The sequence below is a fragment of the Chaetura pelagica genome, unplaced genomic scaffold, assembly GCF_000747805.2.
Source record: "Chaetura pelagica isolate M959 unplaced genomic scaffold, ChaPel_1.0 scaffold170, whole genome shotgun sequence".
Lineage (NCBI taxonomy): Eukaryota > Metazoa > Chordata > Aves > Apodiformes > Apodidae > Chaetura > Chaetura pelagica.
The window spans coordinates 77,243-94,221 of record NW_009952048.1 but is presented as its reverse complement, the minus strand read 5'-3'; the positions used below and the strand labels follow the sequence as shown (position 1 = coordinate 94,221).

The following is a 16,979-nucleotide window of genomic DNA, read 5'->3' as shown; positions in this document are numbered from 1 at the left end:
ATACTCCTAACAATGCCACACTCCAGCCTTCACAGTCCCCACAAATTACTGTGATATCCTTCAGAAGCTGGACATAAGCAGTCATTTAAAAACACAGAATAAAACAAACAAACACAACTCAAAAACTCAGGAGGCTAAAACAATGCTGGGCAAAAGGTTCAGACCACAGAAGGCCTCAGAATAAAGCATGTTTTTCTTTTAACTAAATGGAATTCTGTCAGCACAGGCAGTCTTGCATACAAGAAAAAACCACAGTTATGAAATAGCTTCTAACAAAATACCAGAAGGCCAAGGAAGGCTTCAAACTGGACAGCAACAGGAATGTTTACCTTAAAGTTTTCAGTCAAGGATCCGATGGGAAGATTGCACGACCGATTTGCTTTCCAAAATGATTGGTGGCTCTGAGATGAGGAGCTCATCCTCACCTGCTGAAGAGTTCTGATCCGTGTTCACAAAGTTAGGAATGTTAAATTTTGTAAGACAATTTAGGTCCTCCTCAAACATTCCACTGCTCCTGGGAACTTCCTGGAAGTAGGTATTACTCTCTAGACCCAGACCCTTCTGACTTTGTTTTGCTTTATCCAAATGTTCCACCTCATTAATACAGAAATGGAAAAGTGACCGGGATTCCTCAGCTATTTGATGTGAAAAGACCCTCTCTGACTCCAGAGGTCTTCCAAAATCTGCCACAAAGCTGTTCATGCGAAATCTTTTTTCAGAAGGTTCTCCATTGCTGAGAAGGGAAAAGAAAAATACAGTAAGCATGAAAGTAGAACTGTTTGAGTTCTTAACAGCAAATTGGTTTTCAGCAACCATTATGATCAGAATGAAAGGAAACCCTATAGTTTATCTACAGTAGGTTTTAAAAGCCAGCACTAGTTACTATTTTTTTGCTGAAGCTATTTTAAGTCATGGTAATTTTCCATGGGAATGTTATGGATGCCAGCACTCTTCTAGTAATCAATATATTTTAATAATCAACTCACTGAATGAGCTTAGAAATACTCTTTTGAGTATTTCCTTTTGATATCAAGTAGTAACAAGTTGGGTTTTTTTTTTAATGGTTTATAGAACACTAAGAAAAATCTTTGATAAAGAAAATCTTTTTGAGACTCAGGCAGCACTGCTGTCACTAAAGGCATAATTTGAGTACTTGGTTGTCCAGACATGAAACCATCTTTCCCACTGACTTCAGTCAATGACATTCGGATTTCCAAATTAGGAGAGCTGGAACTACAAATTGCTATCAAGGGTGGCAGTCTTGACAAACTAGACACAGTCCAGGAAGGGCATCTTAACATCTTTCTTGAGTTTTTTAGAAGTGTTAGCTCAAACCAGCTCAAATCTGCAGGGACTCCTGCAAAAGTCACGAACAGCTGGAGGAGAGAAAAGCTGAAGCTAGACACGAGTTTTACAGACAGTTCCATATTCTTTGTCAGGCTGAATTTATATGCCATCATTACAAAATGCAGGTTATTTGCAGCTGAAAGGCAGTAGAGGTATGAGAGGATGAGTAGTGGAAAATTAAACATTATCAGAATATAAGTTTTGTTAAATAAGTTAATAAAGCAAACTGTTTACATGTAAACATGCAGCAAGTGGCACTGGAGCCAGATAGCTGGACCCCTAGAGGTGCACACAACACTTAAGAGATTTTCAGAGAAACATTGTAATTTAATTCCCTAGAGCCTGCAGCAGGAGATTAAGTGCCTAAGTGGTTTTGAAAGCCTTAGGTAACACCTTCAGAAATTTACCCCCCTAAAGCCCTGAAGTTCAGAGCATATCTACCATTAGTCTTTCAGTCATAGTTAATCTTCAAGAGCCCTGCTTCTCAAGTGCTAATTTACTTCCATTACATGATAGAAGAATTCTGTCTTTACAAAATCAGTTACTAGCCTACAAATCAAAGCAGTTGTGTAGTTTGTCAAAACTGCATTGCCTCAATTCTGCACTTCAGCTTGAAGCACATAAAAGCATAACCTTTAAACTGATACAAGACAGACCAGTAACTAAGTAATAATCTGTTGTACACACGACTGCACTAATACCGTGGTAGCTTTCAGAACTGATGACTCACATGTCTGTATTTCTAGTGCAAGCAGAAAGCACCACTTTGAATTTATGTTGCTTATAGTTTTGCAAATCTGTCACCAGGAGTTTTCTATTTAGCATTGTGGCACAGACATTGGAGGTGGCAAATAAGCACACAAAGAAGGACAAATGCTACAAGGTTAGGAAGAAATGGCTTCAGAAGAAAGCATGAATTGCATCCATTAGAGAAGTAAAACTAGTTAATGGGTGTGGAAAGTGGTCTATGATCTAGTGAGCTATGAAGGAGCAAAGGCTGACTGCACAGAGGAGCACACAAGACTGGCAAAGGCAACCTAATCTAAATGGAAGAATAGAAGATGCAAAGACATGTTACAATGATCCAGGATGTTGGGAACATATGATAAAGAATAATCCTGTGCTCAAGAGTGAGGAACACATGATCTAACACACAGTCATATTTTCAGATTCTAAATTTCAGAATCACTACCTTTCTGTATTTTGGGAAGGAATTTAATTGTGTTTTGTTTTTTTTTCAAACTAAACTAGACTAGAAATTAGCAGTCTTGCTCATTACAGTATGCAAGTATACCTCCAGTGTACATCTTTTCATAACACTCAAGAAAAGCAGCCTCAGAAATCCCAGTTTTACTGTGGAAAGGAGCACAGCCACCTGGACAATCAAATCCCTTTTGCAGTATTTGGGTCAACAGGACCCTCCAAGTCCTAGAAGCTGCCAACAAGAGAGCAGGAGGGTGAATGCCAAGACACCCTGAGCATCAGACATACTGGAAACCACTCTAAACAAGCAGTTGCCACTGAACTAACCCAAGCTCCCTTTCCTGGGAATCTTCCAGCAGACAACACTGGGTTCTGGCCTGCTGGATTCAGTATTCCACTCTGGACTCAGGCCACTAGACTTGAGTGAACTGTCACAGTACAGACCATTTTGCCCAGTACACCCTTCTAACAGGAGCATACTGGTTTGGGACTGTCACTTGTCATTCCTTTGTATCTCCTCTCAACTCCTCTCAACATTCCCTGAAGTGACCTGGGGTACTTGGCAAACCATGGAAAGGAATAAGTAGCCAGTCCTCCAAAACAGCAAGGTTTGGCACACAATGACAGAATGGTTTGGGTTGGAAGGGGCCTTAAAGATCAACTACATCCAACCCCCCTGCATGGGCAGGGGCACCTCCCACTAGACCAGGTTGCTGGGAGCCCCATCCAACCTGGCTCTGAACACTTCCAGGGATGGGGCTTCCACAACTTCCATGGGCAACCTGTGCCAGTGTCTCACCACCCTCACACTAAATAATTTCTTTCTAATATCTAACCAGCTTTTCTGTGGCCTCTTCAGGTACTGGACAGCTGCTATGGGGTCTCCCTGAAGTCTTCTCCAAACTGAACAACCCCAACTCTCTCAGCCTGTCTTCATAGGAGAGGTGCTCCAGCCCTCTGATAGTTTTTGTGGCCCTCCTCTAGACTTTCTCCAGGAGCTTCATGTCCTTCCTATACTGGGGACTCCAGAACTGGACACAGTACTCCAGGTGGGGTCTCACATGAGCTGAGTAAGGGGAGATTCCCAAGGGGAACTTGAGAGATCTAAACACACCCTTAGTACTAATCTGTAACTGTTACCCTGAACCTGGGAAACCTTCCTGAGTAAGTTTTCAGCAAACACATACATATATCCATTTCTTTCAGAGGATCTGCATTTCTCCAAACAGGTTTCACCACAGAATTCTTAACCAAAACCAAACAATTTCACCTGGTCATTTCAGCAACTAATTGTACAACCTGCCTCAATAGCTGCATGAAACTGAGATTACATCAGCCAATACTGTGCACAGATTGGTTACATGAACACATGCATTTGCTGCACAAATGCCTTTTTAAGGATGTTTTAAAATGTAGAAACAAACATAGCTTACTATTTTCTGCTGAGCGATGAACAAGAGTACTTTACCTCTCTCCATCCATATCCTGACACTTCTGTTCTGGTCTGAGAATGTACCCAATTCTGAACATGTTGTACAATTTTGAAAAGTACATGCTATCATATCCCTTTCTATTGATCCCAGAACATACTGCTAGAAAAATCAGAGTATTCTACTTTGGATCCAACCATCTGAACCTGGTTACACTTCCCTCCCACGTTAAGGGCACTTTAAAAAACTGCTAAATTTACTAACTGAAATCAAAGACACATCCCTCAATCAGGCTGGTTTTTACCCAAGACCTAGGAATTCCATTAACATCTGTTTCTAAAGGAGGGCTGCAAGACAGCCCACTAATGAAAAGATGTGTCATGAAGAATCCGATCAGGTATAAAGACAGAAGATGCAGGCAAACTAAAACCAGTCTGCACTAGTTTTACAGGTAGCTATTTCTGTTCTCCAGTTTTTATGTGCATTAATCGAAAATAAGAGGAAACAACAATATTCACTGCCCTTGCTGTACTCCTGGATGATCTATTTCCAGTACTACACACGTTTGGTTATGAAGTCTCAAAAAACAGTGCTCAAAATCATTAAAGGTGCCAACTCAACATACATGGTAAGCAGGGAAGCATGCAAACACAAAGCTCCCAGAGCAGCAAAGGAAGTTTAAAACAGTTACTGAAAGGAATAACTGGATTCTCTTCAGCAATTGAAGAAAAATTATATTAAGATTTATATTGAAATGGACTGCTGGAGGTGTCCAGGCTAATGATCTGATGAAGGCAAGGCCAACTCTGACTTCAGATCAGGTTATCTGGATGTGTAAGTTGACCTAAGACAGAGGTTTCCCAAACTTCTGACAAATATTCATATTAAAATATCTTCATTGTTTATTTGACAACTTCATCACTTCTTCCTCTCAAATTATTCATGTGGGATGCAGACTCAGGTGCTCAGCTAAGAAGCAAGATCTCTAGGGAAAAAAAGGCAGAACACCAACACTCACAAGGACTTGAAATATATTTGGGAACAAGGTCTGGCTACTTTATGAGAGTGTGTAAGGGAGGGAAAAATACCAGTAACTCAGTTCTGGGAAGCTGCATTCTTCTACCTCTATTTCCTTCTCACAGAAGCAAAAATTTAGGAGCACAGAAGAGGCTCACAATGTATGTATGTCCTCTCTAATATGACCCTGTCTCTAGAGATGTGCTGTCACATGAATTTTCAGAGCCAGTCTACATACAACTAAATATCAAAGGGCCTTCAATAGGCAGAAACAGGCAGGCTGCTTTAGGAAGTCATAAGCACTAAACTGCCTTTCACAATCAGCTCCTCATCATTGCTACCTGCCTGCAAACTCATCTCACTATCCAGAGAGGCTTTTTATTTCTACTTTATGGCACACAAGCCTGAGATGAGATGTTGGTTCAAACCTTCTCAGAGGAAGGGACACTGAGAGCCTGCATGCTGTGCAAATGCAGATAAATGGTTGAGGGAAGGCATGGTCATCACACATTTATCAGCCAGAAAGAACAAGAAAAAAGGTTAGTTTGTGACTTCCAGGGGAGCCTGATATTAAGCAAATGCATAGCTGATCTGCACTTCAGCATCTACTGGAACTTCTCAGCAGAAACTAAGACATTCTGAGACTACTGGAGCTACAGGGTTAAGGGCAGAGTTTGTAAATACTACCACTATCTACATTTTGGACTCAAACACATAAATATGTGGAAACCCACCAGACTTCAGCTTCCTTAATTTAACATCTGCACTGCATTTAATCTGTATATACTCTGTCACCATCCAAATTTCTCCCACTCCATCACAATATTAGCCTACCTAGGATGACTCCATTTATTTGCAGAGCAGTAATGCTTTGGCAGCCTAGCCACCAACTTTCTCTCAGCCTGAAAATGCATATTTGCAGCTATTCCCTTCTGCATGCCTACTGACTATTTGCTAAATAGGGAACACATTAACAACAGTTCTACAGAACTGATCCCCCAAAAGTGCTTGGAACAAAGATTACTTGAAAGAAGGACAGACTGCACCCATTCATAAGAATGGATTAGGACAAGACAGTGCTGAGCCAGTGCAGTGTCAGCACAGGTGCTGCTTGTCTGGGGGCTGCAAAACAACAGATGTGCCACTTAGCATTCTGGTTTGTTACTCCAGTTTTCAGACTCACTCTTGATGGGGTGGTGCTCCTGTCTTCATCAGCAGGGTCAGGACAAAAAACATGAAGATGACAAAAACTGCAAGACCAACCCAAAATCCAATCACAATGGAATCTGGTGAAAAAGAGAAAACAAGATGATCAGTATTTCACCTGAACTTGCAGAAAATCTCCTTCTGCATGCAGCACAACAGCAACTCCCAAAAGACTGCAGTTTATTCCTGGGTGGCAAAGAGGAAGGATGATCATATTTATCATTATCTATTTTTAAACAGAAATCTGCCATTGAAGCTCTCATTTCTTGTCCAAATTTTACTGATGTCTGGACAAAACAGAAACAAGCTGAAAGAGGGAGACACCTAATTATTTTGGTTAGTAAAGTAAAAGCAGTTCCATTTGTGCTGCCTGGCCCATTTCCAAGCATTGCTTTGAAAACAGCTTGAGTGTTAGAACTGAGAGGGAGGATTATTTGATTTTGAGCAAAAACCTCTGTCCCTGTAGAACTGAACTCCTGCTGTTTTCACAGAATCATAGAATGGTTTGGGTTGGAAGGGACCTAAAAGATCATCTAGCTCCAATCCCACTACCATGGGCAGGGACACCTCCCACTAGACCAGGCTGCTCAGAGCCCCATCCAACCTGGCCTTTAACACTTCCAGGAGAGGGCATCCACAAATTCTTTGGGCAACCTGTGCCAGGGTCTCACCACCCTCACAGTGAATTATTTCTGCCCAAGGCCATTAGGTTCCTAGGGTGTGATGGATTTCTTTGACACAGTAGGTTTAGGAAGATCTAGCTTTCTTTCAGTGGTGAAATAGAGGGCTCTGAAGTGAATGGAACCATGTATGAAAGTATTTTCTGCATCAAAAAATATCAAATAACCAACATATACAAAACACTTTTGAATAATTTTTCTTTTGGATTTCCAACTTGCATACAGGTATCTGTCAGAGAAGCGAAATGGATTTGGACAGAAAGTCAAACCACCTATTAATTCAGAGGAAAACACCAATGCAACAGCCAAACACAAGAGCAGTTGGGAAAAACATGGCTTTTTGCCTGTATGCATAAGATGTACCTACTGTCCTCATTTATAACAAATGGACCCATGGATAACCACCTGTCCTACTTTAAACAAATCTATGTCCACTTGGCACTTCAAAGTTAATCCACAGCTGCCCCTGAAGGAAGCCCAAAGCTTCCAGGAACTTGAACAAGATAGGTCCAAGTGGGACTCTTCCATACTTCCAGACAACAATCCAGACTCACAGTATGTAGATAATTTCTGACCTGCTATTTCAGTTAGTTGTTTTTTGTTTATGCAAATATTCAAAACTGTAAAAGTTTTTTTTTAAATAACATAAACATGCAAGAGGGAAATCTAGATCAGGACAGGTGTCCTATTTACCCTTAACCTCTCATTAGACAGCTGCTACTGAACCTCAGAGATCCTCAGTGACTGTAAAGCTCCACAATGATCTGTTCAACTCAGTGCAGCAGGCACAGCACAGAACTTCAGCCAGCCTGCCAAATCTCCCACAGGACAAACTAAAGACATCAGAAAACAAGGAATAGCTCTCCTGGCTGGTGCTTGACCCCAACAGTTAATCACACTCCCACTGTGAAATATCGTCAGCGCTAAAAGGCAGATCTGGAAGCTGGAAATCAATTCTAACCATTTGCTCTTTCTCTGTAAAGTAAAAGTGCCTGCTGCAACTGGAGATTTTCTCCCTGTGAAAATACTTTATCACAATCAAGTTACCCTTAATCTCTTTTTCTGGGAAGCTAAGGAGGTTTAAGTTTCAAGTCTCCCACTGCAATGTTTATTCCACCTCTCCTCTACCACATCTTCCCCTCTCAGCACCCTCTGTAAAATAACTAGGGGGTGATGTGAGTATAGGTTTCCATGATGGGGGTGGGGAAGGAGTAATACTTTTTGCTGAAAGCCAAAAGCATTCTGGCACGAGTTTATTTCTGTAATTCCATGCCTTTTGAGCCCTAAATTATTTTCAGAATAATTCTATACGCAAAACCTGTATTCAGTGGTTCAAGATTGTCGTTACTAATACACAGTAGCTCACGATCATCTACCATCCTACTGGGCTTTGAGGTATGTGAAAATTTCATTTAAAAAAATAAAATACTCCCATTAAAAATTACCACTTAACCATTTCCAGTTACTAGTACCTAACACGTCTCAATGATATGCAGCTGCATTGATAACCAGAAGGCAAAGTCTGATCAACACATCTAATAAATATGCCCATAGATGATATTGATCAAGCTGCAACACTTAACTCATCAACTAAGAAAAAATAATTAAAATCTGGGAAAAAACCCAAATTTTTTTTTTAAAATATAAAAAATAAATCAAGATTTTGATAAAATACTGCTCCCCACAATAATCACACTTGCCAGCAATTTGTACTGAATAGCAAGCCTAACACAACTCCTAAGTTTACTGAGCCTAAAGCTACATCTTTCTTCCTTTACTGTGGCTCCTGACACACTTCAGACCTTCTGCTGTATCAAGTAGGTTATTTGGATTTGTTCAAAATTAAAGCAGTTGGCCTGAGTTCTATTTATTATTTCATGTAGATCTCAGTCATTTAAGTACAAATTAACCAAACTTGCTAACTTTTAAACATTTCTTCAAAATAAACAGCACATGACACAACATATATTCAAACAAGTATGACACATAGGACTACATTTATAATCACTGTCCCGAGTTACAAATAGATTGGGAAAGTAATCTATGACTTTCTCAAGTTGCAGCATCAGCCTTCCTTTGCTTCCTAACACAGACTCATAACATCCTGGCAGCAGTTCTCACTCCCCTGGTAACTGCTACCTATTTTACCTCTCTCTTATGTTACTGACATCAATTCCAAAGGCACAAAAAAAGGATTTTGTTCTTACCTCTGCCCATCATAGGTATCTCCTGGCTATCTTTGTCTATTTCCTTTCTAAAGCTTTATTTACAAAGCATTCTGGGTTTTCTTATTTCACTTCTCCTCAGGCAGATCATACTCTTTGCTTGTAAAACAGCACTCTTTTTATTATTATTTTTTTACATTAATATATTTGACTGAAGCATTTGAACACTTCATCTTCTACCCACTTCCACTTTTTTTAAGAAAGGGTTTTTTGTGTATTAAATTGTTTTGTCAGTATCTTTCTTCACAGGTCACTTTGCAAAAAAATTTCTCTGCTTTCAAAAAAGAAACAGGCTTCTGAATTCCTGTGTATATGCATTAACCTCCCCTTGCCTACAATTAATTAAATCAACATTAATCCAGAAGTGGCCTCCAGCCTTCTCTTGTGGAATTCATCTTACATTACGGTTCAGAACAGCACCCTCTCATTTTGAGTAGAATAGCTTTGCATATCAGAAATAAGTGAATAAATAATAATAAATGAAAAAAAAAAAAAATCACACACCTCCAGCTGGCCAAGTGTCACTGCCAGCTTGTATCACCTAAACTGGAGTTCACCCTCCTTTAACCTCTCCAACATAACTTCATCCAGCTCAGAAACAAAGAAGCAAGATGGTTAGCTGCTCTTTGGCAGTGTTTGCAAAACACATCCATTAATTCTGTGTTAGTCTCTGTTATTTTTTTATTTTGTTTTTGTTTCCACAATCACCTTTCCTTAAAATATAATAATAAAAAATAGAGAAATCTAGCTGAAGCCATTGTCTAGATTTTAGATAAATGTTGGTCCAGGTGTGCTTGTCCTAACTAATTTTTCTCTCAATTACTACCCATATTTTTCATCTCTCTGGCCTCTGTGCTCCACTTGTTACTTCTACTGTAAAAGAGTTTCAGTATTAAGTCCCAACAATAGAAGTTTCTTCTGGAGAAAATTCTTGTTTTAAGTCTTCTAAAAGCTATAAATTTGTTTACCATTAAGAGAAACAAAAGCAGCAAGGCTGCTCACCACTGCCTTTTTAGTATTCATGAGAGCAAGAACAAAATAACATGGATCATACCTAGTAGTCACCAGAAGCAGCAGTGGCTGTATTTGCTGCTATAAACTGTTCCTGATAGTCTGACATTCCTCAGTATTGACAAATTTAAAAAAAAAAATTAAAAAAATCTGTTTCTGTCATACACAAGCAGTCAAGAAAAAGACAAAGAATAATAAGCAATTATAATAATCTAACAGAGCAATACCTCTAATTGCTGAGAATCAAAAAAATGCAAAAATCTTTTTTTTACCATTTTTAGTGATAAATGATGAACAGGAACACCAAGATGGAGAAGCTCAGCTGCAATAAATTATGTCTCTACTGAACTTACATTTATGAGCTTTCAGGCCTTCGAACGACACTGGTCCATACTCATAGTACTCGTACTCCCAGGTGTAATCAGAATTAGATAAGGCTTGCTGGGAGGTTCTGTTAGAAATCAGCCTCAGAGCAGACATCCTGCAGCTCAATAAATATATGCCTGTGGATACAAAATGCATTCATAGAGACTACATACTTCTAGTGCATCTTTTGCTTTTATAGCGACTCCTTATTTAAAGGATCTCCTTCTCATCACTGTTCCCAAGAGGAGCCAGTCATGCTTAAAAAGGCATCTCTCTCATCTGTTCCTTTAAAACCCAGCATCACTGACTCAGCAGACAAGGCTGTCACATTCCCTCTCATTCCTTCCTGAGTCTTGGCTGGCCAACCACCAGTCAATGCAGAGCTTTTCTTCAATGGAAAGAAAAGAACCTGTGTTGACCTCCACAGAGATGTCTGTAAGCGTACGAAGTATCAAAAACAGGCTCCTCAGATTGAGTATAGGTTTTATAGCTAAAAATAGTAAACACCCAAGCCCACAAGCCTCAGCAGCTTAGGATGATGCTGCCACGAAAATACAGGTGAAGAACTGGCCAGAGAATGAGGTTTAAAGGGTTATATTATCTACAGAAAGTCCAGCTAGTTATCAGTGGCACCCCTCAGGGACTGATACTATAATTAAACTGAGTGAAATCGCAGCAAGTTCACAAATCTTGTGTGGGGCAGTCAAGAGGCTGGAGGGCAGACTGTTATTCAGAGGGACCAGGAAAAGCTGGAAAAAGGAGTGAGAGGAACCTCATGAAGACCACCAGAGCAAATACCAAGTCCTGCATCTGGGAGGGAAGAACCCAGTGCAGCAGTATGGGCTGCGAGTTGACTGCTGGGGAGCTGCCCTGCAGAGAAGGACCTGCACTGGACAAGCTGAACATGAGTCAGCAATATGCCTTGTGGCAAAAAGACCATGTGTCCTGGGCTGAATTAAGAAGACTGCAGCCAGCAGGTCAAGAGAAGTGTTTATTCTTCTCTACTCACCTGACTGCATCTGAGGGTACTGTATCCAGTTTTGATATCCCCAATAACAGACAGACATAGACATGCTGAGGCAAGTCCTGTGGAAGGTCACCAAGATGGTCAGGGAGCTGAAGCACAGGAGGAATGAGAGCCAGAGGGAACTGGGTTTGTTCAGCCCAAAGAAAAGAAGGGTGTGGGAACCTTAGTACTGTCTACAGTTACAGTTAGAGGATACAGAGATGACAAAGCCAGACTTCTCAAAGGTGCAAAGTAAGAGAACAAGAGGCACACACAAAAACTGGGAAACAGGAAATTAAAATCAGATACAAGGAAAAATTTACCCAATCTAGTCGAACATGCTTTGAGCAGGACGCTGGACCAGATGACCACTAGAGGTCCCTTCCAACATAAATTTATCTGTGCTAACAAACAGCTTCAATATGCCACTACAGGGGGAAAATAAAACAGGAGTGATTTTCCCCACAGATCAACAAAAACTGTAATGCAACATAAAGCACCATTAACTTGTCTTGATAGGTATTCCTGTCATTACCACAACACTGCTCTAAGGATCTGTATTTTGCAAATTAACTTTTTCAGAATATTAAGACAGTTTTAGGCACCTCAAAAGAGAGCACATCTCTGCACAAAACATCTGCTGCAGCAGCTGGAGTCAGGACTCCAAGGAGAGAAGCAACACAGCTCATTCTTGGCTCAGGATAAGGAGCTTCTGTCACCCTCATCCTCCTTTAGCCACTCAGAAAGCTCCCAGGGAGAAAAAATAGCCTAAAGCACAGAGGAGTAAGAAAAAGGATGTCTGTAAAGGACAACCCAGTTCATAGCTGAGGATGTTTCCCATCCTCTATTTCCAGCCTTTTAAGAACATGACATAAGAGGTAAGTTTAACTGTGATAGCAATAAAGTTCCTCCTTTGCTTTCCCAGGGACTAGAAAACTTTCTTATTTTCTGGAATAAAAGAGAGAATGTCTAATTAAGCTTTAGACAGAGATTTTCTTGGGCTTAATCAAATAAAGTAACTGCTGCCTCTGGTAGCAGCAAGTGGCACAGAGGAAAATCCAAGATTCCTGTACTAGTTTGCTCCCATCTCAGCTCTGTCAGTTGTCTTTTTACAAGAGTTTGTGCTTCATTTGGTGACGGGGCCTTAAGAGACTACATGGTACTTGCAGAGGGTTCCCACCATTTTTTTCCACCCCTTCTGCTCAATGTTTTGTTGATGACATGTGTCTTGACAAATTCAATTAGCATATTCTTGTTAAAAGGGCTAGTTCTCTTTTTTACAGCCTTCCAGAAGAGTCCCTCATTTAAATATTTCTCATATGGCATCACCAATGTTCATTGTCACCTCCTCGCTTTTAGTATTACAATAAGAGCTGAACAGGAATCTGCAGGCAGAAAACTTTAGAATAGGTACACAAACAGTCTACAAAGTATTTCTTCTTCTACTTCAAATGCAGGCAGGATTAATTGGGCCACATACAGATCTCTCCCTGATCTAGTCACTAACGTCTGTTGAAGATTTATGGGAGGACAGCCACTTCAAAGACACAAAGAATCTGTCTTGGTTTAGACTTAGGTTAGGACTTGAAGCTCCAGTGTTTCCCCACTGACTACAATCATTTCTAGACATACTTTCTCTGTAGACAAGCCACTGACAGAGGGAGAAGCACTAACTGAAACCTGGGTCACCAGCTCCCAGGCTTACCTGTGCCTCAGGCTTTGTGGAACATATAAAATGTGCCTCCAAGTCATCCAGTAGAGCTTAAGCATAATCAAAACCCAAGCTCAAAATTATTTACTTCGCATTGTATAAGCTAAAAGGTTATACAAATCCTGCCTTCTATGACCCTGCTACATTGCTATTGCTTTGAACAAGCTGTGCTGCCCTCAAACACTGATGAGAAAGAAGTCTGCAGGTAATACTTAACCAAATGGTCCTTGCTTCTTGCTAATTCTCAAGATCCTAGATGGGCAGGATTTCAGATCAAATTTGTGGTCTTTTCAGGGGAATACCCAACCTTTCCACCTGCAATAGAAGAGAGGAAAACAAGCTATACAGAACAACTGAAATTAAAAACAAACAACAAAAACTGAAAGATACCTGAAAACTGACTGTACAAGTAACAAATCAATCATACATGCCAGCTTTGAGTATGTGATAGCAGAGACTTTTCTTGGAGAGAAAATACCAATGTTAACAGTAGTTTTGTTTGATTGATGTTCACAAACAGCATCATCTGCTTGAGCTGTTGCACTAACAGAACAAGAATGATGTTGATTTCATCACAAAACAACTTTATACCAGTAAGGAAAAACATATTATCATGAAACAACCTAGAAAAAAGTTGCCTCCTTAGTAGGGACAGAACAAGCATTATATTTGTATTTTTTTAATAACTAAAAGATTACATTAAATTTGAAAGAAAAAAAAAATCCCACTTCAAAGAGAATATATGTCAGTGGACATAACCCTATGCATAGGGTTACTAGACTAGATTTACTCAAATTGGAAGCACAGGGCTTAGTGTAGCCAAAAGAACAACTGAATCCAAGGACAGAGGCACCTCAGAGTATTTTCCAAATGACCATTTACAGCCAGGGAGAAGGCTGAAAGAAGGAACTGCTCTTGTGTGATTGCTTCTGTGAAACTCAGCACTGAGTTACCAGCTGAAGTTACCCAGGCTCCCTATCATATCAGTAGTGCTTGAAAACACCCTGTGCCATGCAGTGAAGGTGCTGCTGCTGCTCAGACCACCCTTACCAAACCTGCAGCGTGCCCCATTGCAATGTGCCAGTACCTGGCTGTAAACGCAGAGCAGCCCTTCACACAGTCCAGAATATGGGTAAGTGCATTCAGGCCTCATTTAAAAGCTGTTTTGGCTTTGTATCAGTGAAAAAATACCAAAGCACAGAGGATGACAAGCAGAGTGGAAGCTGAGTACCTTTCCTGTCTCCCACTACAAAATAGAACTTCTCATCTTCATGCAAAGTCCATCTGATCTGAAGCCGAGGCCACAGCACAGCTCTGCAGCACCTCCACTTCACAGTGGTTCTCTCAAAGAAACAGCTTTTTTCCTAGTCAGTGCTGAAGACAGTGGAAGATAAAGTGGCAGCAATGGAAAAAAAAACAAAAAAAAATCCAACAACAGAAAAACACAAAATCAACCCAGGTATGACAGACCATTTGTTTAGAGCTACTCCCACACTCGGGTATCTCACCACCAGGGTTTGACTGGACCATGGTGAAAATCTTCTGCTCATGCTCTCACCCACACAGGGTCTGGGAAGCCATAAACTCTCTGACACCAAGCAATGCCTCAGCTTTTCCATTCCAAAAGTCAGTTAGGTATTACATTTCCTCCAGAACTAACAAAATAAATTAAAAAGAAAAATACAGCTTTTCTTGCAAGCTTTCACACTCAAATGATGTCTCTTGAACTTCTGTACTTAGCCCACAACACAATGCAGAAATTTTGCCTTAATCAGATCAGTGCTTCCTGTGAGAATTTCAAGCAGACAATGAAGCATAGCTCTTTATTAAAAGTCAGACTGGTTTGGGATTTTTGCAAATGAGAACTGTTTTCTTCCTGACTATAAAACGAATTCTTCCCTCCAGTGCTGCTGAAGAAGCAATTTATTGCAGTACCTCAAATACTAATTTATTTTCAGGTAAATCAGACAGCAGCACATGGCTCACAAGCACATATCTGAATTCTCCCATTCTTAATCTCTGCTACATTTCTGTGCCATACTGGGCAATAAAAAACTAGGGACCAAGTAGACATAATTGAAACAATACAACCAAGGCCTATTTCAGTGACTATGCCAAATAAAGCCTTTATTAATTTGTATTAAAATTGTGCCAGTAACAGCTTGTACTGTTGGCTCAAAGACTGGAAATTTGATTTAAACTGTTGAACAAGCTGCAAAAGTATTATCTGTGCTTCACCTTAAACCTCTTCTACCACAAGGTGTACACACATTTTACCAGCAAAAGACTAGGAAGCAAACACTGTTCTGCTCTCAATATTCGGTTTGGGGTTTTTTCCTTCACAATAAAGGTATTCACTTGCAACAGTCTGATTTATTTTATCTATTTTTACTTGTGATTGATACACTCAGAATGGCTCCAGTATCAGCAAGAATGAGGCCAGGCTGTCCTCAGTCAATGGAGACTTGCCATTCCCCTGGCATCTTTCCTGGTATTACTCCCATGGCAAAAATTGTTCTTGACCTCTCTGATTAGGGACCTGAATAGGAAACCACAAATGGACAAGAAAAAGCAAGCCATATTTGAGACTATTACCTGATTATCTCCAAGCAGAAATCAAAACATCTATTTATTTCCACAGCAGTTACGTAAATCTGCGTCCCTGTGTGTGCAGCCTCTGGGATGCTCAAATTAAGAGTAAGAGGAGCAGGGGGAGAGGCTCCAAAAGAGAGTGGTAGGCTGGGAAACACAGCTGGAAATAGAAGTGCCTCAATGTTCTCACAAACCAACCCCAACCAGCCTTGCCAAGGCAATTTCAGACAGTGTTGCTACTGCTGTCCCATCCCCCCGCCAGCTACACTTGTCACAGGAGAAGTGGCAAACTAATTGTGTGCCTGTGCTTCCAGTCACTGTCCAGTGTCAAGCCCTGGACAAGGCTGACGTGCCAGGAAGAGCAGGGAACAGAGACTGGAGAGAAGTTTTGCCAGCTTGTCACTGAGACAATCATCTCCAGCAAGAAGTAGAGCAGACAGCTCCGGAGACAGACCTGAACTGCCTACCATCCCTGTTGCTGTCAACACAGGCTGCTCACCCGAGGAAGGGATCAGCTAGAATGTTCAGGGAGAAGCAAAGGGGGGGGGGGGAGTAAAAAGTATAAAAAAGGTATGAGAATCAGCAGAAGACTAGGGAAAAGCAGCACACAGAAGCAAAGAAGACTGAGAAGCAATTTAAGGCTGATGGAGATGCCCATCCTTCCAGTCTAAAAGCACAAAGGGAGATGTCGTCGGGAAAGAGAAAAGAAAAAAACACCCCCAAAAATCCCACCACCACACAACAAACACACCACAAACTTATCTTGCCTTTTTTTTTTCGTTTCTCCTCTCCCCAAGCACTTCAGGTTACATTTCTAAGTTCAATCAAACGCCCGGCAGCCAGAGCAGTACACAACATCACACTTCGGGGAACTGAATGCAATTCCCACGTATTCCAAGCAAGCTACTGTGCCTCCCGGCCGCTTCGCTGCTCAACCCGCACACCTCGAAGCACCCGCGGGAATCGCTCCACTACAACCGCAGGAAGCCCAGACCGGCACCTTCCTCATCGCCCCAACCTACAGTCGTGTCACCTCCTTCTTCCCGGTCGCCTGTAAACGCAGGTTGAACTGCAGGCCCTGGGGGCACCGGGAGCGCCCACCGAGGCGGTGGGGGGAGGAGAGGAGAGGGAGAGGGAGAGGGAGAGGGAGAGAGGGAGCAGGACAGGGCAGGGCAGGGCAGGGCA

General features: G+C 41.2%; 1 protein-coding gene across 1 annotated transcript; it reads right to left on the bottom strand.

Annotated features, from left to right (window-relative positions):
* Positions 1-339: 339 nt before the first annotated feature.
* MRAP2 (melanocortin 2 receptor accessory protein 2) lies at positions 340-10,610 on the bottom strand. Its single transcript, XM_010002971.1, has 3 exons — positions 10,473-10,610; positions 6,181-6,283; positions 340-733 (listed from the first exon to the last, which is right to left on the bottom strand). The coding sequence occupies exons 1-3, from the start codon at positions 10,597-10,599 to the stop codon at positions 340-342; spliced, it is 624 nt and encodes a 207-aa protein (XP_010001273.1). The 5' UTR covers positions 10,600-10,610.
* Between the last annotated feature and the right edge of the window lie 6,369 nt (positions 10,611-16,979).